Raw genomic sequence first — 26,793 nt, forward strand, 5'->3', positions numbered from 1 at the left:
CCTGGACAACCGAAAGTGTCTCCATTGGCCTTTGGGGTTTTTTTTTAATTCCTATTAAAAAAATTACATTTTCATATCAATCACTCTGTCCCTCAGTACTCAGAATAGCTCTTTGTGAATGGCATAGTCTAAATTTGAACTGGCATGAATGGGGAATGTTCTGTACAGGATCGGCCTTGTGAAAGCCTCTTGTTATTTATGTTTGTTTTATTTTTGTCTGGTAAAAGTTTTGCATCCAATGAAGTGTCTAACACAACATTAACATAATCTTGTCTAATGTGTCAGTTTATTCCGATTATTCCGTTTATTGGAATTAAGAATTCCAATGTACATGTACATATGGCAATAAACTACTCTACTCTACTCTTCTCTGCTATTCCCTAAACCATGTAAATCCCTGATTTTGTGCTTAACAAATCCATAGCAAATGTTTTTTGTGCACATAGGGTTAGTTATTATGTTGATGCTTGTAAAGGTGCTTCTAGTGCTGAAATAGTCAACTCTGGTGTTGCAGCTACAGCATATATTTAGTTATGCAAGATTTACAACCTAGATTTTAAAAAATGAAGCCTACCCATCACATGATCCACCAATAAAGCCAATGGATTTCTATGTAATGAAGTGTTTAAATGACAAGGATTAGTCTGTAAAGATATTCATCCTCACAGGGCCAGAGGTCAGATACTGGACATGAGTCAATGTTAATTAATAATCATTTAGGTAGGATACCTTTGATGTCATAAATGAAAAAGCAGAAAGCCAGGAAGAGGCTATCTCACACACTGTAGTACCTGTTTCTTCCTTGGCTGAACTCAGCCACAAGAGTGTCATCCAAAAAAAAGTTAGAATGAACTTTTCTTTATCTGTGAGCAAAACATTGTTGAACTTCTTTAACCTTAAAATGGAGTCAGTACTGAAACTCTCAGGTGCTTAATTTATAGGAAAAGGGAGTGAAGACTTCATTTATTATTAATAGCGAGCTCCGTGTTTTGCTTATGATGAAATAGGCCTACCTGAAAATGTGAAGAACATGAGGATAACAGTAAATGAGGAGCCTTACACAGACGCACAGAGTTTGAATATGGATGTCATTGTCAAGTTGCTGTTCTGCAATCAGTCTAAATACATAGCACAGGTACAGCAGAATCCTTAGAAATCTTCACAGGTACCCTGGAAATCTGTGTTAAACTTTTATCAGCACAGCAGGAAGGCCTAAAATATTCCTGTCGGAAAACGTTATTTAAAAGATACATCAACATTTGTTAAAATCAGCTTTACTTACCAGAGGAACTCTACTTTTAACATATAGTTCAAATGACCTGATTTCAGATGGGTGACTGCCTCAAGTGGTGTAATTCTCTTCTAAGATCATATATCAGAAGGCTAAATTAACTGACAGGCCTGTATTATATTCTGTTTGATGTGGGTCTTACATTTTTAGGCAGCATAAAAATAATATTTAAATAGTTGGCAGAAGCTCTTGTCTCTCAGACTGTATACAGTATAAGTGGGATTAAACATCATCACAGGATGAGAAGAACAACAAAGTTGAGGTACCGCAGGTGAATGAAGACAGACACAGTCATCCTTGCTAACAAGGCCTCTATCACACCGTACAGGAAGGACTTGAGGCACAGACTCAGCTGAACTGCGTGTAGCAGCACTGTATGCCTGGCCTTTGTTGCTGAAGCTCTGTCAGAGGAGACTGACCTGGCCTCCAACATTATTCCTGCATATGTGTAAAAGAGAATGACTCCAAATGCCATAAAACAGAGTTTGCTTCTATACAATGTAGTTGATCCTCTGCTTAATTGAACTGTTGTTTACCTTTTTACAGTACAGTGTCCCCATCAGTATACTGGGGCTTTATGGCCCAAACAGACCCACACTGACTGCAGGGTGAGCAGCCCCATACTGGCTCCACTCATCTCTTCCAGCAGCAACCTTATCTTTCCCAGGAGGTCTACCATCCGCGTACTGACCAGACTCACACTTGCAGTGAGTTGTGAGTTGCAGGGTGACATGGCTGCTGGCCATTGTACCCCATGTATCCCCAAATCTTGTTGATTTTGGTCTTGTTGTTGTTCGAGCTTTAAGACAACTGAAATAAGAGCTCAAAATCATGAATCAAAAGATTTACTACATTTCTGAGTTATACACACAGCATTCTGAGCTGCTTTAATGTTCTATATTAATATTGAACATGTTGCCAAAGACACTGAAGACACACAACATCTCCACACTCGATATTCAGTAAATTACATATCCCATCTCCCCTGCTCCTACCTCCCGCTCCTCCTCTCTCCCGGCTTTTGTTCTTTTGTGCTACATTACCTTCGCTTACTGCCCTGTCTTACTCATACCTGAAGAAGGCTCCACGGTCGAAACGTTGTGTTTTCTTTCTTCTCTTTTCAGCATGGAACAAACCTATTAATTGTTCAAATTACATATCCCTCCTTGTAACAAAAAGTGACACTTGCCATTGTCTGTACACAGTGTTATCATTCTCCTGCTGTTTCCAGTGTTCCCAATCCCTTAAGGCTTCCCCAGATGAGATCCACTGGGGCTGATTAAAGCACCTCTGCCACCTGTCTGTGCAGGCTCATCACACACGCAGAGGTGCCATGATCTGTCTTGTGTTAATAAGGGAAAATGGACACAATGTACTGGCACATTACTGGATTCTCATCCCGGGGAAGCCCAGTTCTGTGACTGGCATTTCGTGCTCTGGGACAGGCCCAGGCTTGCTGAAACCTCACCAGGATGAGGTCACATGTTTTTTAATGATGAATTTGCCACCTGTCATATTATGTCATTTTCTTGAGCAAATTAAGAGAGCAATGACAAAGGCTGAGGCTGGGGAGATGTATTAAGCTATAGGAAGAGCACGTTTTTAAGCTGGTCTTAGAACAAAATTAATAAACTGTTTAAAACAAAACACTAATGTTGTCACCATTTCCAGAGAGAATCAAGACCCATGCTTTCAAAAGATTTCCATAGATTTTTTTAATACAAATATTATTAGGAAACTCCTTATTGAGATAACAAAGATGACAATTATCTCATTAGAGGGGATGAACTGAGTGGAAAAGATCAACGTGGATTGGGTGTTTAAAATAAAAATGTCTCCAGTTGTGTCAGCATGATTTTTTGTTTTCTTTTGTTTTGTGGAGCAAAACCATTTTCAGAGAGTCTTCCCTCTGCATCCTATTTGCCCATGTGGTCTGCAATGAATCTCTACCTCTTTACAACAGCATATTTGTACCTGGTTAGGGTGGGCTGACAGTGTGATTATAGGAGCACCTTTTACAACTCCCCTCTGAAGATTGTTGTTGTGTCTCTACAAAAGCTACTACAAAAAGGACAAAACCAGCCACATCTATAATTTTTTTTCTACTATATAAATGGGGCACCTAAATTTTCAGTATTTTAATTAAAAGCACTAGTTTGCACAGCAAAGTTTGTGTAGCTAACAAATTAAGAAACAGAAATGTTATTTCATGTACCAGTTTAAAACTGTTTTAGACCTTGTATCTTGGGTTGCAATGCTAGCTCTTAACGGTTTCCAATTAATGAAAACAAACTTAATTCATACTGCTTGGCCTGTTTTCTGATATCTGCACTAAAATACATACTCCACACAGGTCTTTAGTGCTTCAAAGTGCTTGTTTCCTAATTTTACATTTTTTTCTGCTGTTACTTATTATGTGCACAGTGTTTTATATATTTCCCAGTTGTCACTTACGTATGACCCTTCCCTAACCCTGGTCATACTCCTAATATTAAACAATAATTGAAACTTTCTTGTTTTGTCTTATTGCAACAGCAACCTGTTAAGAAAAAAAAGAGGAGAAGGAGGAGGATGAGGAAAAAAATAAACATGAACACAAAGGTTTATGTGTAGTGTATTTCTGAATGGACTGTCTGTGCTGCTGGAAACCATATGCTCGACTACCAAAGAGAAACGCACTGCAGTGTAAATATAAATTATATAGATACATGAAGTTATGCAATATTTAAAGCTGGGCTACAAATCTTGTGCTAATGTTAAAAAGGGGTGGAAGCTAATTGCTTTGATGTAAGTAAGGATGCTTAACTTGAGCTGATCTCAAATGAATCTTTAAACAGCAACTGAGCTATTCTACTGTGTATCATATTTTGTAGCACTGCTACAGGACACTTTCTATATCTTAATGTCCTCGAATGAGAAACTCCCCTGTACTAAGTTTAAATAATTGGATTTCAACAGATTCCATCAGATTAGAGTTATTATAGTACAAATAGTACAAATATATTATTGTGTTCATAATTTCCTTGAGGATCTATTTATTGATGTCTTAGATACTGTTTTTTGTCATTGTAAAGTTTATTTTTATTACTTGTATTAAATGATAAATAATTATGCATAATTTTGTGATCTTCTGTAACTATTATGGACAGTGAACACTCCTCATTCCTGACACAGTATTCAGAACAACTAGATTATTAATTAGATTAAAATAGATTTATAGCTTAGTAATATGGTTAAATGCACTAAAATGTAATTTATGTTAAATGTACTAAAGCCACTTAGTTTGCAAATGCAGTTTCACATGTATTTTTTATATAACACAGTCTAATATTTCATCAATTGGGTTTATTATAGAAAAATTATATTCTTCAATTTGCTTAATGCAATTTTAAAGATGACAGAATCTTTTACTCACTGAACAACCTTGCATAATTTGTTAGAACACAGATACAGTGTTTTACAGTTGTCACTATGTGTATACAAAGTGGGGAGACACAGTTTTCTTTAATCTAAAACATGCATAATATTTCAGTGCGGCAAAAAAGAATTCATCCCGTAAACCATAAACAAGAGGGTTTAAACATCTGGAAGCCAATGTAAAAGCAATAAAATGGAAATATCTTACACTTACAAAAATCTGAAAGTCAATCTCCTGAACAACTATTTCTACAAAGGGACACAACATCTCTATTAGGCAGAGGAGCAACTGCATTGTGTGCAGAAGCAAAGTCTTTTGAGCTTTGGATGAGGATTTTTTATTATCTCCTGAAGCAGCTCTTGCTGCTATTGTTATTTTAATGTAACAAAATACCAGGATAATTCCTATTACAACAAAATCCAAATTTGACAGAATGGCTCTCATATAGGTGTGCCATTCTGTCAGTAATAATATTTCATAGCGGCAGAATGTCTCTTCTGCATAATAACTTGGAGGTGCTATACCGGTGAAAATGAAGAGATCAATAATGACATACAAGGAACTAAGAGCCCAGATGAAGAGAATTCCAGCCAGTGTCGTCCTCAGGGTGGAAATGTCCGCATGTCTCAGTGGCAGGCAGATAGCCACATAGCGCTCCAGACACATCGCAGTGATGACGAACCGGGTTGTGCGGGAGAGAACTTCCATGATCATGCAGAGTAAAATACAAAATTCCACAGGAATCAGGATATTTAAATATACCTGCAGTGCCACAAGGTCTGTGAATAACAAAAGAACTGAATCATTCAGTAAGGTGTGTGCAAACAAAATGTAGCGTGTGGTTGTCCGAAAAACCTCTTTTTTGAAAAAAGTGAAGAGCATGAAACAGTTCACACAGAGAAAAATCGCAACCAGCTTCTGGATAATTACCATCTTCAGCTGTTGAACAGTTACACTGGTAGTCAAAAAAATGTTTTCAGTGCTTAAGTTATATTGAGAGGAGTTTTGAATCATATTTCACAACCTGGAGTAAGAGAAAAGATTAGAAGACACTTCACAGGTGTATAGTTACGAAATCTATCAGGAAATTAAGCATGATTTATCTTTTTCATTTTTTTTCTGCATAGAATATTAGTGCCACTTAATATTGCATTACATTCAATAAGCACTCTGATCCTCAAACAATATATAGTATTTTTCCAAAGACTCTTTGAAGATAGTGTTTATATACTTATCAAACATGCAGATCTACATTCTCTGAAGAATGATGTTTTGAATATTTTCAAATTGCTAACATGTCTATTAGAGCCCTTCGAGAGCAAGTTTGTTTTCATTAATTAGGAACCACAACCACCTAACATGTCAACCCAAGATACAAAGTCTATCCCAAGTGTAAATTACCATGCAGGACAAAATGCCTGTTTTCTAATTTGCTAATAACAGACAATTCACAAAATAGTTGTTTGATGTGAAAACCATTGTGAAAAATTGTGAATTCACATGGAAGGTGTGACCTGGACAACCGAAAGTGTCTCCATTGGTCTTTGGGTTTTTAAAAAAAATTCCTGTTAAAAAAAATTAAATTTTCATATCAATCACTCTGTCCCCTATCAGAATAGCTCTTCGTGAATGGCATAGTCTTAATTTGAACTGGCATGAATGGGGAATGTTCTGTACAGGATCGGCCTTGTGAATGCCTCTTGTTATTTATGTTTGTTTTATTTTTGTCTGGTAAAAGTTTTGCATCCAATGAAGTGTCTAACACAACATTAACATAATCTTGTCTAATGTGTCAGTTTATTGCGTTTATTCTGTTTATTGGAATTAAGAATTCCAATGTACATGTACATATGGCAATAAACTACTCTACTCTACTATTCCTCAGATATAGATACCTTAAAGAGTAAGAAAATGTGCCATAATTGTAGCAGGAGTTGGACTCTTAGGTTTAACCATGTAAATCCCTGATTTTGTGCTCAACAAATCCATAGCAAATATTTGTTTTTGCACATAAGGTAAGTTATTATGTTGATGCTGTCACGAAAACGTTCTTTCCGGACCCTATGCAGACCACACAATCCGGGTTAGAGTGAGGAAAACTATGCACGAGTCGGGAATGACTCCTATGCAGGAGGGGGGAAAAGCATGCAGGAGTCGGAAATGAAAACAGGGGGCGTGTCCATAGTGCGCTGGTGTTCGAGGAAGGTGTGGCCAAGGCAAACAGTCCAAAACTGAGTCCAATGGGGAATCCGAGAAAAGGCAAAATCCAGAACCGGGCGGTCCATCCACGACAAACAGAATTAAAACTGGAACCGGGTCGGAACCGGCAGGAACAGGAACTTTAAAACCTTGATGGGACCAGGCGCTTCCAGGTCCCGGACTCACCTGGTACGGGAACCAGTGCAGGGCCCAGAACAGAGTGAGCGCCTGGCTTTTATAGGACGGGGGGCAGGAATCAGAGGTAGGTGCAGGGAATGAGTTCTGAACAAGGAAGGGTTTACGATCATGACAGATGCTTGTAATGCTGCTTCTAGTGCTGAAATAGTCAACTCTGGTGTTGCTGCTACAGCATATATTTAGTTATGCAAGATTTATAACCTAGATTTTTAAAAATGAAGCCTAACCATCACATGATCCACCGATAAAGCCAATGGATTTCTATGTAATGAAGTGTTTAAATGACAAGGATTAGTCTGTAAAGATACCCATCCCCACAGGGCCAGAGGTCAGATACTGGACATGAGTCCATGTTAATTAATAATCATTTAGGTAGGATGCCTTTAATGTCATACATGAAAAAGCAGAAAGCCAGGAAGAGGCTATCTCACACACTGTAGTACCTGTTTCCTCTTTGGCTGAACTCAGCCACAAGAGTGTCATCCCAAAAAAAAGTTAGAATGAACTTTTCCTTATCTGTGAGCAAAACATTGTTGAACTTCTTTAACCTTAAAATGGAGTCAGTACTGAAACTCCCAGGTGCTTAATTTATAGGAAAAGAGAGTGAAGACTTCATTTATTATTAATAGCGAGCTCCGTGTTTAATTAAGATGTTTGGCTTATGATGAAATTGGCCCCATACCTAAACGTGAGTAAAATGAGGATAACACTGAATGAGGAGTCTTACACAGACGCACAGATTTTGAATATGGATGTCATTGTCAAGTTGCTGTTCTGCAATCAATCTAACTACATAGCACAGGTACAGCAAAATCCTTAGAAATCTTCACAGTTACCCTGAAAATGTGTGTTAAATTTTGATCAGCACAGCAGGAAGGCCTAAAATATTCCTGTTGGAAAAAGTTATTTAAAAGATACATCAACATTTGTTAAAATCAGCTTTGCTTACCAGAGGAACTCTGCTTTTAAAATATAGTTCAAATGACCTGATTTCAGATGGGTGACTGCCTCAAGTGGTGTAATTCTCTTCTAAGATCATATATCAGAAGGCTAAATTAACTGACAGGCCTTTATTATATTCTGTTTGATGTGGGTCTTACTTTTTTAGGCAGCATAAAAAATAATTTTTAAATAGTTGGCAGAAGCTCTTGTCTCTCAGACTGTATATAAGTGGGATTAAACATCATCACAGGATGAGAAGAACCACAAAGTTGAGGTACCGCAGGTGAATGAAGACAGACAGTCATCCTTGCTAACAAGGCCTCTATCACACCATACAGGAAGGACGTGAGACACAGACCCAGCTGAACTGAGTGCAGCAGCACTGTATTCCTTATATTTAACATAAAAGCAATCTGAACGGCAACACATTCTTGTGTGTGACACACCAACTTAATGTGTGAAACTTTGGTTTGAATTGAATTTTAGTGTACTGCCGAAGAGCATTCTTATTAATTTTACAGACTTTTTATGCTATTACTTGTTACTTATGCATACTATGTTGTACACAGTTATTCATCACATTGATAACAGGAGGACATAAATCTAGTGAGATCTGGGATGTGACACTTCTGTCTCACTTTACCTACTGATTTAATAGATAACTGCTGTTTAAACCATGTGCAAAAAGTATCTTTGTACTGTGAACTTTGGACAGACATTGTAGAAAGACTTGCAACTTGTAGTTCTGTGAACTAAGGAAATGGTGTCTAATGACTAAGGAATATGTCTCTCTAAGGTTGCCCTCATGTTCCAAAACACATGGAGTGTGGACCTTGCCTTCACAGCTTCTTAAGTTTCATATTACTATCACCCATATTTACTCAAATCTTCTTGTTATTAGAGCTTTATGAGAAAACAACATTATTGAGAAAAAAACTTTAAAATAAGTGCTCCTATTCATAAATGCAAATATATACGATATAACTGAATTACAGACTCAGACTTCCTGAGTATTTTTATGCTTCATACTGCTATTCAGCACGTTACCAAAAGTTCTAAAGACACACACTCCATATAAAAGAGATGATGTGTAATTTTTGTAATTGAAAGTGACACTCAAAAGGGCTCTGAACGCTATTCTGATTCTCCTGCTTTCTCCAGTGTTCCCAGTCCCTTAAGGCTTCCCTAGACCGGTGCCACTGGGGCTCATTAACACACTTCTGTCAGCTGTCATTTTACAGTAGATCTTCAGCTCTTGAAACATTAATCACCTCTCCTGTCACTTTGCTGTCAAGGCACCTCTCAGGACTGTATACCCCTGGTGTTGCTGAAGTGATGTCAAGAAATCACATGATTCCATGAATAGTATTTTAGAGACACCTGCCAAAGAGAAGATGCTTCTTTACTTCATCACCAAGAGGAGGTGCTGGCAGGTACTGTATGCTTTGCTATGCTACTGTTTACCAACAGACACAACAAAGATATTGTCATTTGTGTCTTTAATTTACACATTAAACTTTAATTCTGTAGAACAAGTAAGGAAAGTACTTTTCTTAATTGCAATTTTATTATTCACTTAATCTATTAGATACCATTTTCAGTCTTGTATTAATAAGGGTAAAAGGACACACCTGCCCTGCTGTAGACAGTGCAGTGTACGGTAGTCTGAGACAGGCCCAGGCTTGCTGAAGCCTCACCAGGAAGAGGTCTGGATAAAAGGGCACATGTGTTTAATTGCTCATTTCTCATATTTGTCATTTTCTTGAGCAAATTAAGAGAGCAATGATACAGGTGAAGGCTGTGGAGGTATATGTACTGAGCTGTAGGATGTGAAGTAGGAAATAGACTGCAGACACATTTTTAAACTGGTTGTATAACAGAACTTGTAGAACAGTTTAAAAACAATACACCATTCTTGCCACCATTTCCACCCGTGCTTGAAAAACATACAGTACTTACAACTATTTTATGTTTGTTTTAACAGGGAAATTGCCTATGGAAATGATAGAGATGTCAAATATTTCATTGGCGGAGAACAACATAGTGCACCAACAAGAAATTCGGATAGAAGTGGACTGGGTGTTCGGATTGAAAGTGGCTCTAGCTGTGTCAGCATGTTTTTTTTTCATCTATGTGAACGGCGTCATGCTGTTCACCCTGAGGAGCAAAAGCACCTTCAGAGAGTCTTCCCGCTACATCCTGTTTGCCCACATGCTCTTCAACGACTCCGTCCAGCTGCTGACCAGCGTCCTGCTGTACATCTTTGCAGTAGCATATCTGCACATAGTCAGGGCTGTGTGCGCCGTCATTGTGATTATGTCCAGTACCACCTTTTACAGCTCCCCTCTGAACCTTGCTCTCATGTCACTTGAGCGCTACATAGCCATCTGCTTCCCTCTGAGACACAGTGAAATAGTGACTCCTAAACGGACAATATTGGCTGTATGTGTGGTCTGGTTTTTTGGCTCAATAAATCAAGCAACTGACGTGATTGGTATTTTAATCACAGACCCCTCATTTTTCTTAACAACAGTATTTTGCACAAGGGAGAACATGCTCAAGACAAAGTGGCAAGTGGATATGAAGATTGCAATCACTTCCATCTATTTTGTAGCAGTAGGAGTCATTCTCCTTTACACATATGTGGCAATAATGTTGGAGGCCAGGTCAGTCTCCTCTGACAGAGCTTCAGCAACAAAGGCCAGGAATACAGTGCTGCTGCACGCAGTTCAGCTGGGTCTGTGCCTCATGTCCTTCCTGTATGGTGTGATAGAGGCCTTGTTAGCAAGGATGACTGTGTCTGTCTTCATTCACCTGCGGTACCTCAACTTTGTGGTTCTTCTCATCCTTCCCAGATGTTTAAGTCCACTTATATACGGTCTGAGAGATGAGAGCTTTCGTCCTCTTTTTAAATATTATTTTACCTGCAGTTCAAAGAAAGTAAGACCCATATCAAACAGAAAAAAGTCTAAACCATGATATTGCATCATTTGAGACAGTCTGCCACCTGTTGTCACCTTATAAAAGCTGAATTAATTTGGTAAGTGAAACTGAGTTTAATAAAACTGTGCTATATCATTCATTAGATAAGATATTCATACAGTAACACCCCTTCTTGTTGTACCTTTGAAAGTTTAACACAATATATTTTCAGGGTATTTGAACAGTTTTCTAATGGTTTTGCTATGTCTATATCATGTAGTTTGTCAAGGTAGTCATCAGTATGTGTAATACTTTGTATGAACTGAAGAGGAAAAATATATGCTGCTGAATATATTGTTTTTTATTGATACCAGTAATGATTATTATACAACCATCTAGCAACAAAAAAATAAACTGATTTCTGAAAACAAATCTGGTTGTATTTATGCCATTTTCTTTTTAAACGTGTATGATCTTTTTTTAGTAATATATTCAGGGGTAAAGGAGAGCTGAGGTTTGTGGGATATTCACACTGTAATGTTTAAGTTGAGTGCCTTATAATGACTCAGAATCTATTTGACCTATATGCAAGAATATAGTTTCCTCTGTGTCATGCTGCTGGATGACTGGTGCAGAATCTGCTTCTTTGGCTAAGCATTCCTTTTACTTTCCTCATTTGACCATATGCAGTCTGAGAGTTCCCAACTTCAAATACTGTGTTCACATTAGAGTCTTGTTTGGCGTGTGTAAATGTGGAATAAAAGGTCAGTTACCTGTTTGGTACGTTAAGTGCTTTTTTTTCTTCAAGATGTTAATGCTACTTCAACACAGTGCAAGGAAGATTTCACTTTAATATTGTAATGTCCACTCAGCTGTATAGCCATGGGCCACACCTCCCCTCTCCTGCCTGCCCTGTGCCTGTTGCTGAATGGACAAAATTCAACACGTGTTGAATTTAACAAAATTTAACACGTTAGGCTCCGGCGTCCACCACACCCCTATACTGGGTGAAGAAGTAGAAAATGGATTTATGGATAGAACTCTATTTGTGGACTTTCCAAAGAGAATGTTTTAAGGAAAAAAATAATTTATTAAAAAAACAATGAGAAATACTAGTGGAAAGAGTCTTCAAAAGTTCCTTAGTCACATGTGGCAATAAATAATCACAGGATATGCAAGACTAATTTAAGGTAATGAGTTTACATTCAGTCTTGGATTTATTTTTATTGTTTTAACAAAACCCAGAAGAGAACTGATTATTCTTAGGAACAGTTCAATCTTTTAATGACTGTTTCAATGATCTGCAAAGCAAAGTCTCTTGAGCCGGGGAGCTTCACTGCCTCCTTATCTTTCCTATTGTGATCAGAGGTGTATTTTCTATGTTATATAGTCATATTAAGCAGATGGAATTTCAAATAAAGTGAAACATATTGGAATTAATTCACCTTATTATTATTAAATATACTGTTGCAGAACTGACAGGGGAAATGAAGTTCTAAATTCTAGATATTTATTTGACATCTTTTGTACTTTTTTGTACTTTCCTGTATTTCAATTCTCTGATTCACACTGAATGCTTCTCACACCCAGTAGAGGAGTGAGTGGGCTGTCAGAGAACCCTGCAGTCACACAGCCCTTCTCTGTCCTGCTGTCTGAGAAGTGAACACTAAAGTTGGCCTGGTCCAACTGGAGTCCTGCAGCTCCCCTCTCAGTTCCCAGAGATACTGTACCAAACTCTACTCTGTAGGACATTGCTACTATATGTAACAGATTGCAATGTATGCTCTAAAACAGATTACACACTGCCTTGGTTTGTGTCCTTCAATACAACATATTGCATTAGTGTATATAGTATGTAGCCCTAATGATGATCCTCAGATGATGATCCTTATTCAAAACTTTTAAACGATGTATTACACATCAGCTAACTGGCTAATACAAAAGGTCTTTATACATATAAATCCCAATTACTTATTAAAAAGTCTGACTTATACTCTCAGAAGGTGTGAATTAAGTTATACTGTGGACTACTATGACTTGAGGGTATTGCTATATAATACATTAAATATACATTACCCCTCATATGAAAGTTATTACATGAAGTTCAAAAGGGATAATAACGGTGATAAGTCAATCTCCCACAGCCTAATAAACACTATCATTATGGAATTTCTGTCATGATTTCTGTACACATACACCTCCCTTTGCATTTGTCTCAAGCATCCCTCCTCCACACCATCTCCTCCTTGCAGCTGCCCCCTGGTTCACTCCTTCTGAAAGGGGTTCAAGCCTCCTCATCCTGCGGATACGGTCAACCTGGCTATCGAGGCCTCTATCAGACCGTACAGGAAGGACATGAGGCACAGACTCAGCTGAACTGTGAGCAGCAGCACTGTATTCCTGGCCTTTGCTGCTGAAGCTCTGTCGGATAGGACTGTACAGGCTAACCTAACATTAGTTTCCCTGTTGAAACAAACTAAGGTTTTTTAAAGACTAAAAATGTTTTTTTTTTAAATAGAAACTTCTGTTGTAGAATGGTGTCAACAGTTTAATTTGTTAAAGATTCCATATAAAATACAAGTAAGGCTGCGAGGGTTTTCAGGTAGAAGAATTTGCGTGTGTTTTTTGTGCAGATAGCACAAAACAGGGACTGTTAGGAAACAGTGATTTTGTCTCTTGTTGTATCTTGGGTTGGCATGTTAGATGTTTGTAGTTCTTAATTGATGAGAACAAATTGTTCTCCAGGTTGCTCTCAGGGTTGCTCTCAAAGGGCTCTATTGGATTTGACAGCAGTTTGGAAACATTCAAAACATCATTCCTCAGGGAATGTAGATCTGGAGATTGGTTAACCATGGCTTATAAAAACACTGTCTTCAAACAGTCTTTTAAAAATTGCCATATTGTTTTTGGGGAGGATCAGAGTGGTTATTTAATGTAATGTCATCTTAACTTATAACATGTTTCATGTTTTAAAATGCCAAGCAATAAAACAGAATGATTTGGATGAGGCACATTAACGTTATTTAAATTTGAAATTTAGTTTTGTTACAAGTACACAGAGAATAAAAATCTCTGGTTGATTGTCTTGGTTGATATGTACAGCAGCATTAATTTAATTTGAAGAAAAAAATAAACAAAAGGGAAAATAAAAACACCTGCTTGATTTTCTTACAAACATAGTTCTTAACATTACATTTGTGATGTGTATTCTAACGTTTTCTCTTCTTCCTCCTCCAGGCTGTGAAATATGATTCAAAATACCTCACAATACAATGTAAGCTCTGAGAACTTCTTCTTCACTCCCATCGTAGGTGTCCGCCAGCTGAAGATGATAATTGTCCAGATATTGGTTGGGATTTTTCTCTGTGTGAACTGTTTCATGCTCTTCACTTTTTTCAAAAAAGAGTTCTTTTGGACAACCACGCGCTACATTCTGTTCGCACACACCTTAATGAACGACTCAGTTCTTTTGGTTTTGACAGACTTTGTCACACTACAGTTCAGTTTAAACATCCTGCTTCCTGTGGAATTTTGTATTGTACTCTGCATGATTATGGAAGTTCTCTCCCGCACAACCCGGTTTGTCATCACTGCGATGTGTCTGGAGCGCTATGTGGCCATCTGCCTGCCACTGAGACACGCGGACATTTCCACCCTGAGGAGGACACTGGCTGGAATTCTCATCGTTTGGGCTCTTAGTTCTGTCTATGCCATTATTGATCTCTTCGTTTTCATCGCAACAGCACCTCCAAGTTATTATGCTGGAAAGACATACTGCAGCTATGAAATATTATTACTGACAGAATGGCACAAGTACATGAGAATCATCCGGGCACATCTGGAGTTTGTTGTAATAGGAATCATCCTGGTATTTTGTTACATTAAAATAACAATAGCAGCAAGAGCTGCTTCAGGAGGTAATAAGAAATCCTCATCCAAAGCTCAAAAGACTTTGCTTCTGCACACAATGCAGTTGCTCCTCTGCCTAATTGAGTTGTTGTGTCCCTTTGTAGAAATAGTTGTTTTGGAGATTGACGTTCAAATTTATGGAACTGTGAAATACTTCAATTTCATTGTTTTTACATTGGCTTCCAGATGTGTAAGTCCACTTGTGTATGGTTTAAGAGATGAAAAGTTTTTTTGTAATCTTAAATATTATGCATGTTTTAGATTCAATAAAGTAGTCTCCCTATTTTGAATACGCATAGTGGAAATCGTAAAACATTAGATCTGAGCTCTTCCAAGAATCTATGTGAGAGTGGATATTGCATGATGTGTTCAAGTTATGTTCATAGAAGTTTCTATTATTTCATTATTTTCGATTAATTTATTATGATCAGTTTCCAAAATATTTTTTTTACAGATGTATTTAATGAAAATATTATGCAATAACCACTCCCATATTTAAGAGTCTCTATTGCATAATATGTTCATTGAGTAAAACATTGTTGATTGATTGTAGAACATACATTTGTATAAAAAGACCAATCCATTAAATAGCTTATTAATTAAAATAAAAAATATGTGTAAAATTGTATTTAGTAACTTAATGGCTTTAGTACATTTAACCATATTACTAAAGCAGGTCACATTTGGAAATAGTTCATAATGACTAAGTGATCTACATCCAAAATGACATTTATTTACTGTGCATAATAATAACAAAAGATATGTAATTATGCATATTTCTCAGTTAATGAAAGTAATATCAATCAACTTTGCATTGGGTCAATTCATTGAAATATCCTGATGGAAATTAACTGAACCAAATAATATTTACTTGTTGTTTTCGAACATTGGAAATTATTAGAGAGTCAGTTTATCATTGGAGAACATTAAGATATGGAAAGTACTGCAGGAATGGCCTGTAGCATTAAAAATAGGACAGAAATTTTAAAAAATGTCCTGTTTAAAGATGTGCTTAAATTAAGGATCCTTATCTATAACAATGCAATGATCTTCCTCCACTTCCTTTCATTTTAAACCAATCCACAGTTGTAGCCCAGCTTTATATAATGTATCATTATATTTTCTTTACATTTGTATTTACTCCAAAGTACATTTATGTTTGTAAGCAAATCTGAAAGATGTCAACCAGTACCGACAATCCATTCAGATGTATACGTACAGTATGTGCATATGTTCGTTTCTCTTCTACAGCTGCCTGAGAATTGAACACTGTAGCAGTTCTTGGCCCACAGGCCTCTCATCTCCTCTCTGTTCCTAGAGACACAGCAGTGTGTCAGCTGCTCCGTATCACCTCTGTTTTCTCCTGCAGTTAAGAGCAGCATTGATAAACACACACTGTTTGATCTCCTGTATTTAAACTCATTATACTGCACATAGTTTATTGGGTCAGTACGCTGTACCATTAGTATTAACAATGGCTGCTCAGGAGCTGATAAAGGCCAACTGATGTTACGTGCATTAGAGCCTAATGTCCACATAACAGTACAGAGTTGTTGTAAACAATATTTAAAATATGCTTAATAAAAGATAATTACTCCAGAACCTTAATTAAAAAATTTCTGACAATGCATGACACCTGAGTACCTCTTTCTAAACTTAAAGCATAAGGTGTAACATCAATATTGTGACAGAAAGATTTATAATAATTTAACAATTCTGACGCACAACATCAAGCACCCACAACCACCGATTGCTTTTACAAAGGAAGTTCATCCCTATTCATATCCCCACAATGTCTTCCAGCATGTGTCTGTCAAGTCAGTCATGAGATGAGATTCCTGACCTTTAGCATAAAAGCACCCAGACAAATCTGTCCTGGTTTCTTTCAGAAATTACTGGATTAAATCCTTAGATCAGCCATACATCCTAGATGGGCCACATGGTTTCCTGTCATTTGTAACCTTTTGTTCTTTTATGATATTCTCTTTTTAGAATTCCTATTGTCGTGAACAGAAAAATTATTGTGTGTTGTATATTAACTACAGTAGAGTAGTATTTTTGAATCTTCCATAAACTTTATATTGAATGTGTAGCTGTATTCAATTTTTCTGTTTCTTAGTTTTATCAAATGTTTGTGTGTTTACTTATTACTTGCACACTGTTTTTACATATTTACAGTCACCTGAGAATTAATGTTACCTCACCCTAATCCTGCTCATATAAATAATTATTTAAACTTTTTCTTCTGTTTAATTACAGCAGCAACCTGTGAATGACAAAATAATGAAGAACCACAAACTAAAGGAAATAAAACATGAATTAATAAAAATTAGGTAAAATCTGCACTAAGAAAAGAATGAACAAGGAGCAGTGCTTGATTTTTTTTCTTAGTCTGTTTTCACCTACAGAAATGGAAGAAAATATGGACAATGTATAATAAACCCCTTTTATTTTTTAATTTTACCTGGCATATTCTTGTAAAAATAAAACTTTAGGTTACACTGAATTATTTGTGATGGCTCTGGTAATTAGCTGGGAATGCTGAAGGGGTCCAGTGAGCTCATTTGCAAAGGCCAGCTTCCCAAGCTGTACGCATAGCATAGAGGAATTGTTAGTGTTCCCCTGTCACGAAACACAAAAAGGTGCTGACAATAATAATCTGTAATGTTTTAAAAAAACATCCATAGATTTAAACTGTCACAAACCTATGTTTTGGAGTGAGAAGAAAATGGAGAGAGGGTCACAATATAGCACGCACATAATTTTATTAATCAAAACCAGAAACTTTAATGGGTTTTCTTGGTAGCTGATCTGGAAGGGTGGATATTCTCCCTTTTATAACATTCCAGGCTTGTAGATACAAGACAAAGAGAGGATACAAGTTTTTCTGGGGGGGGGGGGGGGACTTTTCTTCATACATAACCCATTTGGAGGTGGGGGAGCAACGATATATTACAGGGTGATACAGTCTATTTTTGGAACAGTACAGTATCAGATACAAAAGGAAAAAAAATGAAATTCTGCTCAGATAAGAATGAGTATTGTGACGACTCCAGTGTTGATTAGGGAAGGTGGTGTGAAGGAATTGCCCTGCTGTTTCCAGGAGGGCATGATAGTCACAGCTGGGAGACAGCTGAAAGGCCGGTGATGGACATGAGGCAAAGGGGGGGAGAGTAGAGACTCCCCTCCCTGTTTTTATAGGAGAGGAAGAGGAAGCAGTGAGGTAAAGAAAGGTGAAAGGGGAGAGGTTATGACCTAGTCCAGTGGTAGGGGTGCGGAATTCTACATGCCCACCCCCCTCAGTACCCTCTCCCCTGAAAGAAGATTTCGAAATCCTGGAATTTGAATTTGCTGTCTTCCAAGTTCCTGGAAGCAGCAAGGATCTCCTCCTGAGCTCTGGGGGGGTCTTTTTCCACAGAAGGCTGGGCAGTCTAACTCATGGGGGTTCGTGGACATGGGGGACGCCACCCTCTCTCAGTCTCTTTTCCAGCTCTGATAACTTTGCTTGGCCCACTTGCTTGCTTTTCAGTCCAAAGCAGCGTCCTCAGATCTGCTGTACTGCAGCCCTCACCTGCCTGGCAGAGGAATCTTGGACTGTCTCATAATGTTCTGTCTGGGAAGGAGGGCATCCAACCAGCTCATCCCACATAAGGTTCTGGGCAAGGGCACGCCTCTTGACAGATCATCCCGAATCTGGCTTTTGTTCCCAGTCTGTCACTTCTGGAGGCTCTGACAGCCTGGCTCATGGTCAGTGGGGTCTTGCCCAGGTGTGGACTCCTTGAGGTGGGGCTGAACAGTGTCTCCTAAATGCCCAGGGACTCTGAACTGCTTCTGCCTTAGGCAGCAGTAAAACAACACTGGACCTCTGGGGCACCTGGCAAGAGGGTGCTGGAGTATATGGACCATCTTCAGTCTCCCAGGCAGTGTACAGGGGTCATGTCCTTTCTGGAGTTGGAAGGACCCATTTCAGAGGTACAAAACAGCTTGAGCCTTCTTGCAAGAAATCCTGTCCTACAATGCAGGTCTCCAGGATTCGAGAACTATAAAATAAAATTTTGTACATCCACCTTGGTCATTTATGTAACTCCTTTGTTTTTCATTTAACATACAAATAATTGACAATAAATTAATCCATTTTCATAACACTTAGCCTGGAGGACATAAATCTACATACTTGTAGATCTGGGATGTGACACTTCTGTCTCACAGTACCCTTCTGGCTTAATAGATAGCTACTGTTTAAGTGATGGGAGGCCCCTGCAGCGCTGGGGCCCTGGGTTCAATTTCAGACCTGGGGTGCTATCTGCATGGAGTTTGTATCTTCACTCCTTGTTTGTGTTTCCTCCAGGTGCTCCAATTTCCTCCCATAGTCCAAAAACATACAGGTAGATAAATTGGATTCTGGGAAAATTGGCCCTGGTTTGAGCACTTGCGTGTTGGTGTCTGTGCCTTGCACACGTGGCCTTCTTCGGCCAAAACGTTGTGTTCTCTTTCTTCTCTTTTTAGCATGAAATAAACCTATTACTTGTTCCTTTGCAGCCTAGGCATGCTGATGCAGCTACCCACCTGAACTACTATACTACTGATTTACAGGCCGAATCTTCACAGCTTGTTATGTATTCATTTTACCATTCAGCATGTTACCATCAGCTCTAAAGACACACAGCATCTCCACACTCAATATTAAAGAGATGTGTTATTGAAAGTGACACTCAAAAGGGCTCTGAACGCTATTCTGATTCTCCTGCTTTCTCCAGTGTTCCCAGTCCCTTAAGGCTTCCCTAGACCGGTGCCACTGGGGCTCATTAACACACTTCTGTCAGCTGTCATTTTAGGTCTTCAGCTCTTAAAACATTAATCACCTCTCCTGTCACTTTGCTGTCAAGGCACCTCTCAGGACTGTATACCCCTGGTGTTGCTGAAGTGATGTCAAGAAATCACATGATTCCATGAATAGTATTTTAGAGACTCCTGCCAAAGAGAAGATGTTTCTTTACTTCATCACCAAGAGGAGGTGCTGGCAGGTACTGTATGCTTTCCTATGCTACTGTTTAGCAACAGACACAACAAAGATATTGTCATTTGTGTCTTTAATTTACACATTAAACTTTAATTCTGTAGAACAAGTAAGGAAAGTACTTTTCTTAATTGCAATTTTATTATTCACTTAATCTATTAGATACCATTTTCAGTCTTGTTTTAATAAGAGTAAAAGGACACACCTGCCCTGCTGTAGACAGTGCAGTGTACGGTAGTCTGAGATAGGCCCAGGCTTGCTGAAGCCTCACCAGGAAGAGGTCTGGATAAAAGGGCACATGTGTTTAATTGCTCATTTCTGCATCTGACATATTTGTCATTTTCTTCAGCAAATTAAGAGAGCAATGATACAGGTGAAGGCTGTGGAGGTATATGTATTGAGCTGTAGGATGTGAAGTAGGAAATAGACTGCGGACATGTTTTTAAACTGGTTGTAGAACAGAACTTGTAGGACAGTTTAAAACAATACACCACTCTTGCCACCATTTCCACCCGTGCTTGAAAAACGTACAACTATTTTATGTTTGTTTTAACAGGGAAATTGCCTATGGAAATGATAGAGATGTCAAATATTTCATTGGTGGAGAACAACATAGTGCACCAACAAGAAATCCGGATAGAAGTGGACTGGGTGTTCGGATTGAAAGTGGCTCTAGCTGTGTCAGCATGTTTTTTCTTCATCTATGTGAACGGCGTCATGCTGTTCACCCTGAGGAGCAAAAGCACCTTCAGAGAGTCTTCCCGCTACATCCTGTTTGCCCACATGCTCTTCAACGACTCCGTCCAGCTGCTGACCAGCGTCCTGCTGTACATCTTTGCAGTAGCATATCTGCACATAGTCAGGGCTGTGTGCGCCGTCATTGTGATTATGTCCAGTACCACCTTTTACAGCTCCCCTCTGAACCTTGCTCTCATGTCACTTGAGCGCTACATAGCCATCTGCTTCCCTCTGAGACACAGTGAAATAGTGACTCCTAAACGGACAATATTGGCTGTATGTGTGGTCTGGTTTTTTGGCTCAATAAATCAAGCAACTGACGTGATTGGTATTTTAATCACAGACCCCTCATTTTTCTTAACATCGGTATTTTGCACACAGGAGAACATGCTCAAGACAAAGTGGCAAGTGGATATGAAGATTGGAATCACTTCCATATATTTTGCAACAGTGGGAGTCATTCTCCTTTACACATATGCAGCAATAATGTTGGAGGCCAGGTCAGTCTCCTCTGACAGAGCTTCAGCAACAAAGGCCAGGAATACAGTGCTGCTGCACGCAGTTCAGCTGAGTCTGTGCCTCACGTCCTTCCTGTACGGTGTGATAGAGGCCTTGTTAGCAAGGATGACTGTGTCTGTCTTCATTCACCTGCGGTACCTCAACTTTGTGGTTCTTCTCATCCTTCCCAGATGTTTAAGTCCACTTATATACGGTCTGAGAGATGAGAGCTTTCGTCCACTTTTTAAATATTATTTTACCTGCAATTCAAAGAAAGTAAGACCCATGTAAAACACAAAAAGGTCCAAACCATGATACTGCATCATTTGAGACAGACTCAGATCATGTAAAATATATCTTTAAAGCTGAATTTGTCTAGTACTGTAAGTAAAGCTTATTTTATAGCATTTTGCTATATCTTTCCTTAGACAATATATTTACTCATATACATAACACACCTTCCTGTTGTGCTTATGAAAGTTTAGCACAATATATTTTCAGGGTATTTGAACAGTTTTCTGATTTTTTTGCTTTGTCTGTACCATGTAATTAGTTTGTCATGTTATCCATCAGTTTGTATCATAGTTTTGAAAAACTCCTTCTATACATCAGTTCTTTCACTATGGGTTCACTGTGTTTACTGCTTTTACTATAGTACTATAGTGTAATATCAAATTGAAATCTGTTCCTTTGTAGCTTTAATCCATTTTGTATGAAATCAAATTCAGTTAGTGTAAAATGCTTTTCACACCCTTTTCGCAGAATATAAAAATGACAATGTGAGGTACTGCTAATATTTAATTGAGAGGTCAAATGCACACTGCAGAATATTATTACACAAATAACACTATAAAAATGTTAAGTACTAAGATCCAATAAAATTTAAACTGCAAACAGATATGGTTTTGATTTATGGCATTATTGTATATGATCATTTTTTATTGATATCCTCAGGTGTGAACAAGGGCTTAGGTTATTCACGTTTTAGTGTTTTAATATGACAGAAAAGGTTTGCCTTTTACACAACTATACAGTTTCCTCTGTGTGATGCTGCTGATTGTTCTGTGTTGAATCTGTTGCTCTTCCTTTTTTCTGCATTATTTGATTAACACAATCTGACAGTTCCAAATCTAAACCCTTGTGTTCACATTACCGTCTTGTTCTGAAATTCGTGAAATTAAAACTGTCTGGTCTGCAATTGTTTTCCCTCATAGGACTATTTGGACATAATTTCCATTGGTTCTGACAGAGTGCAAGAAAATTTTCCTTTTATATAATATAGAATATGTGTTTAATTTCCATCTGCAAGCAGAAAATTCTCAATATGTCAGAATACTTTCCAAATTCAGTCAAATTAGTGTTAAAACACAATCTAGGAACCTGATGTAGAGATAATCTCTAAAATGATCTGCTCATAAAATGGATGTAACATGAGAAATCTAATGACAAGAATACATTTCTTTTTAACTGTGTGCCAAAGCAGAACCCAGAAAACACAGGGGGCAAGGCCAAAACACCCGGGAGATGACACACACACAAATTGTGGAGATACCCATTTAAACTTTGGAATGAAGAAACCACAGACCAGAACTGAACTCAGAATCCAAAAGCTGCAAATCAGCAGTTCTAGCCCCTCTCTAAAAGAGTGCCACTCTTCCTGTTTCAAGTGTGGTTTGCTTTCCCTGTACCGCATTTTATGTATCTAAACAGTGTTATGTTGTCCAGATCTGAAGATTCTCTATGCATATTATTGAATTCTTTGTGTTTTTAAAAAAAATACTGATTCATCTTTGTGCTCCTTACCTCCTCTTTCTGTTCCCAGAGATACAGCACTGTTAGCTGCTCTGTACCCTCCTTTACTTTTAATCATACACTCACTGTCTGGCCTCCTGCCTTCTAAACCATCAGGTACAGCTTTCATTAAGTATATAACACCGCTGACATATGTGTAGCTCGTGGATAATATGCAGTCCTTGGTCCTATGCAATGCCAAAAAAAAACATGTACATCAATCTCATTTTTTAAATGGGGTCATCCCTTACTCATTTAAAATAAATGTGTACTCATATGAAGCACTGTTGTTTGTTTTCTGAAATGTCCCAGATTTCTTAAATACATTACATTTGGTCTAGATTAGGTTGCCCAGCAGTAAAATAAAAGTCTATACTGTACTGAGGGCTGGAAGCCCATCTAGGGGTCCAACCTACTAGAGCTTATCCTAGTTTCTGTAGTTTTAAGTGGACTGAGAGTGTGAAACTGTCCCCTGGATGTGACAACAGTCCAAGCAGGATAACATCAAGGTGCAGTTGCTCCTCAGGTTACAGTAATTTAACTGTTGTGCCCATTGCCCATTTGTACAGATGGCTGTTCTGGAGATGAAAGTGTGAAATATTTCAGTTTCATTGTTTTTAAATTGGTCCACTTATTTACAGACACACCACATTTATAAGACACACCACATTCCTTCCTTTTAAAGATTAGGCATGGTGGCACAATAGTTGTCATTGCTGCTTTACATCACTGAGGCCCTGGGCCGAGTTTCTGGGGTGCTATCTGCAGGGAGTTCAGATGGTCTTTGTTTTGGGGTTCCTTTGGGTGGTCTGATTTCTTCGAATAGCCATTTGTACAGATGGCTGTTCTATAAATTGAAAATGATTCTTTTATAAATGTGAAATATCTCAACATTTCATTGCTTTTACATTGACTTCCAAATTTATATGTCCTATTGTGAATGGCTTTTGGGATGAAAAACATTTTGTTACTCTTAAATGTTATATGTGTTTTAGATTAAAGGCAAGAGTGACTCCTCACTTTGTGTTTGTAATAATGTACATGTTTGCACATATTTGTAATAATGTTTGTAAGAATGGGTATTGCAGCATGTGCTCAGTGAATAAAACATTCTGTTACCTTTAACAATGAAATAGAATAACATAGTATATTAATTCAATAAAGAATACATGTGAACAGTACTTGGAAATTAAATGGATCTCATACATTGAACAATATTTGCAACACAGGAACAATTGTTCAAAGTATTTTCTCCTGTATACCATATGTTTAATGAAAATCATTTACTGTGTATATTAATATCAACTGAAAATATTAAATTAAGCTTATTTCTCATTTCACGAAAAATAAAATAATTTATAAATGATAAAAAACAATAAAAATAAAATAATAAAATCCAACATCAACTTAACATTGACTCTCATTCATATAAATAGAAACTCAGGGAAATTATTTGAATAGAAGAATATATTCTTATTGTTGGTGTTGTTTTCAATAATTTCTCCAATCTGGTGAAAACCAGTCATTTAAAATTTGTGTAAAGAGAGTTTATCATTAGAGGACATTAATATATGGAACATACTGCAGAGATGGCCTGTACCATTACAGCAAAATTTGATAAAATGAGAAAAGCTTAGTTCCCGTTTAAAGAATCATTTCAGATGAGTTCAAGCATCCTTATAGAAATTATGATCTTCCTCCACCTCTTTTCGTTTTTATACCCATCCAAAACTATGGCCCAACTTTATCTAGTGCACATCTTTATACAGTAAATCTATATTGTTCAAATTTACACTGAAGTGTTTTCAGACAACATAAACAATCCAGATTTATACCTATGTACTTCTGTGTTTCTGTTCTTTTTTTCCTCATCTACAGCTGCCTGAGAAGTGAACAGTACAGCTGTTCTTGGCCCACAGGCCTCTCTCCTCCTCTGTGTTCCTAGAGACACAGCAGTGTGCCAGCTGCTCTGTTTCACCTCTTTCTCCCACAATTAAGAGCAGTGTTAACTAAGCACGTATCCTCAGATTTCCTGACAGTTCCTTGTTTTTATGGTTTGCAATAGAGTGGGAAGGATGTTTAACAAAAAATATTAAACATCAAATCGGAAAACTGATTTCATTATGAATAAAATGTCTGCATAATAAAGTTATAGTAGCATATTGAGGAAGAGAGTGAGAATAGAAAGGTGATCATGAAGGTCAAAGCTTTCCTTGTTTCAGCCATTATATCCAGGAGCAGAAATCTGAATGATGCCCACAACGAGAGAGATCTATATGTACAACATAATAAATGTTAGAGAAACTCCTATACAGTATCTTGAGTTCAATTCATTGATCTCCCAAGAAAGATGAAATATCCATGTTTACCATCCTTAAAAAAAGATTCAGCTGTTTAAAGTCACACTGAAAGAAAACAATGTGCTTTTAATGAAGAAGCCTCCACAGCTTAAACACTGTGTTTCATTTTTCAATGTGTTGGAACAGCAGCCTGCTGCTTCGATCTGTTTCATTGAAATACCGTGCCCATTCATAGAAAAAGCTGTCATGGAGATAGACTTGCATGTTTTTGTATCCTTGAGATATTTTGACTTGATTGCTTTTTCCTTAGCTTTGCGATGTCTAAAGATGAAATGTTTTTCACCGTTCTAAAATATCATGCTTTTTGTGGATTACATAAAACAGTATCCCCAGTTCCAGTGGATATCTGGGAGGAATAGCCTAAAACAGTTCCTTGAAGGTTTCTTATATTAAAAACGAATCTAAGTTGATAACCATTTATGATTTGCTAATAAATGTAATTACAGTATACATTTATGTTGAAAAATAAAAAAATGTAAAAACATTAGGTACATAGAAAGTAATACAAAGAGCATAGAAAATAGAATAGTTACAAGTTAGAATTATGGCATTTATCTCAGAAGTACAGTATCAAGATACAGCAATTTAGAGAGCAAATCAGCAAATCTAAAACTTTTCTGCATAACTCTCTAATGTCTCTCTTTGCACACTCTACAGCTTTGCAATCTACAAATTGTGCATAGATGTTTAAAAAATAATTTTACACTGCTATTTAAGAAGAAGCAAACCAAGACACTGTTATGTGAAAGTGTAGTATATTATTTTATATTTAGTCTTTTTTATTATACTAAGATGAAACAGGCTTACAATAAACTGTAAATAAAAATGCTATAATATTAAAATTTGCATTTTCATATGATCTTTCACCACCCAAACTGTACTGCCCCTGTATTATTGAGCTGTAACTTGGAGTGAGTTGATGTTGTGTACTTTTTGACACAGGCAGAGTTACACAAATAAAAGCTCTTGCCCCAAATTTCATTTGAACTTTTCATTACATTCATGACTTGCTTACAATCATATTAGATATGTGTAATTTCCTAAATCGATAAAATCACTGTCAGCTCTAATTAAAATGTTTTTAACTGAAATCTCAATTTGTCACAGTGTAGCAGGGCAGGGGATACGATGCTAGCAGATGCACTGCCTCTCTGCACAGCAGCCTGGGAACTGTCAGGGCTTTGAATGGAGTGTCCAGAAAAGCGCTATATAAGTGTAAGCAATTATTATTATTATAACTGTCACTAAAGCAGGCCTGAAGCCACTGGGCCATCTTTTGTGTCTTCTCAGAAACACAGTGTTGCGCTGCCTGCTCTGTGCATCAACATCTCCCACAGTAAAGTGTGCTGTTAATCAACCACAAGCTCTCTGGCCTTCTTTCACATTGTTAGTTTACAGTATACACAGAAGTAAAAGGAGACATTCTGTGCTTTTGCCTCATATCCGTTTTTCCATCTCAAACCCTACTGGCTTGAATATACGGCAAAAGTAGCAATTTTCACTTCACAGC

At 37.6% G+C, this 26,793-nt stretch overlaps 2 protein-coding genes and 2 pseudogenes across 2 annotated transcripts; 3 read left to right on the forward strand and 1 right to left on the reverse strand.

The window, feature by feature from the left end:
* Positions 1 to 1,523: 1,523 nt before the first annotated feature.
* Positions 1,524 to 5,609, reverse strand: LOC148658102 (odorant receptor 131-2 pseudogene; annotated as a pseudogene).
* A 4,449-nt stretch (positions 5,610 to 10,058) lies between these two features.
* LOC148658103 (odorant receptor 131-2-like) lies at positions 10,059 to 11,027 on the forward strand. The gene has a single exon (XM_088639433.1). It carries the CDS (start codon positions 10,059 to 10,061, stop codon positions 11,025 to 11,027), a length of 969 nt encoding a protein of 322 aa, XP_088495559.1.
* A 3,190-nt stretch (positions 11,028 to 14,217) lies between these two features.
* LOC148658104 (odorant receptor 131-2 pseudogene) lies at positions 14,218 to 16,138 on the forward strand (annotated as a pseudogene).
* A 4,340-nt stretch (positions 16,139 to 20,478) lies between these two features.
* Positions 20,479 to 21,423, forward strand: LOC148658105 (odorant receptor 131-2-like). Its single transcript, XM_088639484.1, has one exon. It carries the CDS (start codon positions 20,479 to 20,481, stop codon positions 21,421 to 21,423), a length of 945 nt encoding a protein of 314 aa, XP_088495610.1.
* Positions 21,424 to 26,793: the final 5,370 nt, after the last annotated feature.

Source organism: Lepisosteus platostomus, chromosome 7 (genome assembly GCF_059453375.1).
Source record: "Lepisosteus platostomus isolate fLepPlt1 chromosome 7, fLepPlt1.hap1, whole genome shotgun sequence".
NCBI classification, from domain to species: Eukaryota; Metazoa; Chordata; class Actinopteri; order Semionotiformes; family Lepisosteidae; genus Lepisosteus; species Lepisosteus platostomus.

What these genes read in the sequence shown, in the direction of transcription:
- LOC148658103 (XM_088639433.1), top strand. Translation starts at nt 10,059, where the DNA reads ATGTCAAATATTTCATTGGCGGAGAACAACATAGTGCACCAACAAGAA.
- LOC148658105 (XM_088639484.1), top strand. Translation starts at nt 20,479, where the DNA reads ATGTCAAATATTTCATTGGTGGAGAACAACATAGTGCACCAACAAGAA.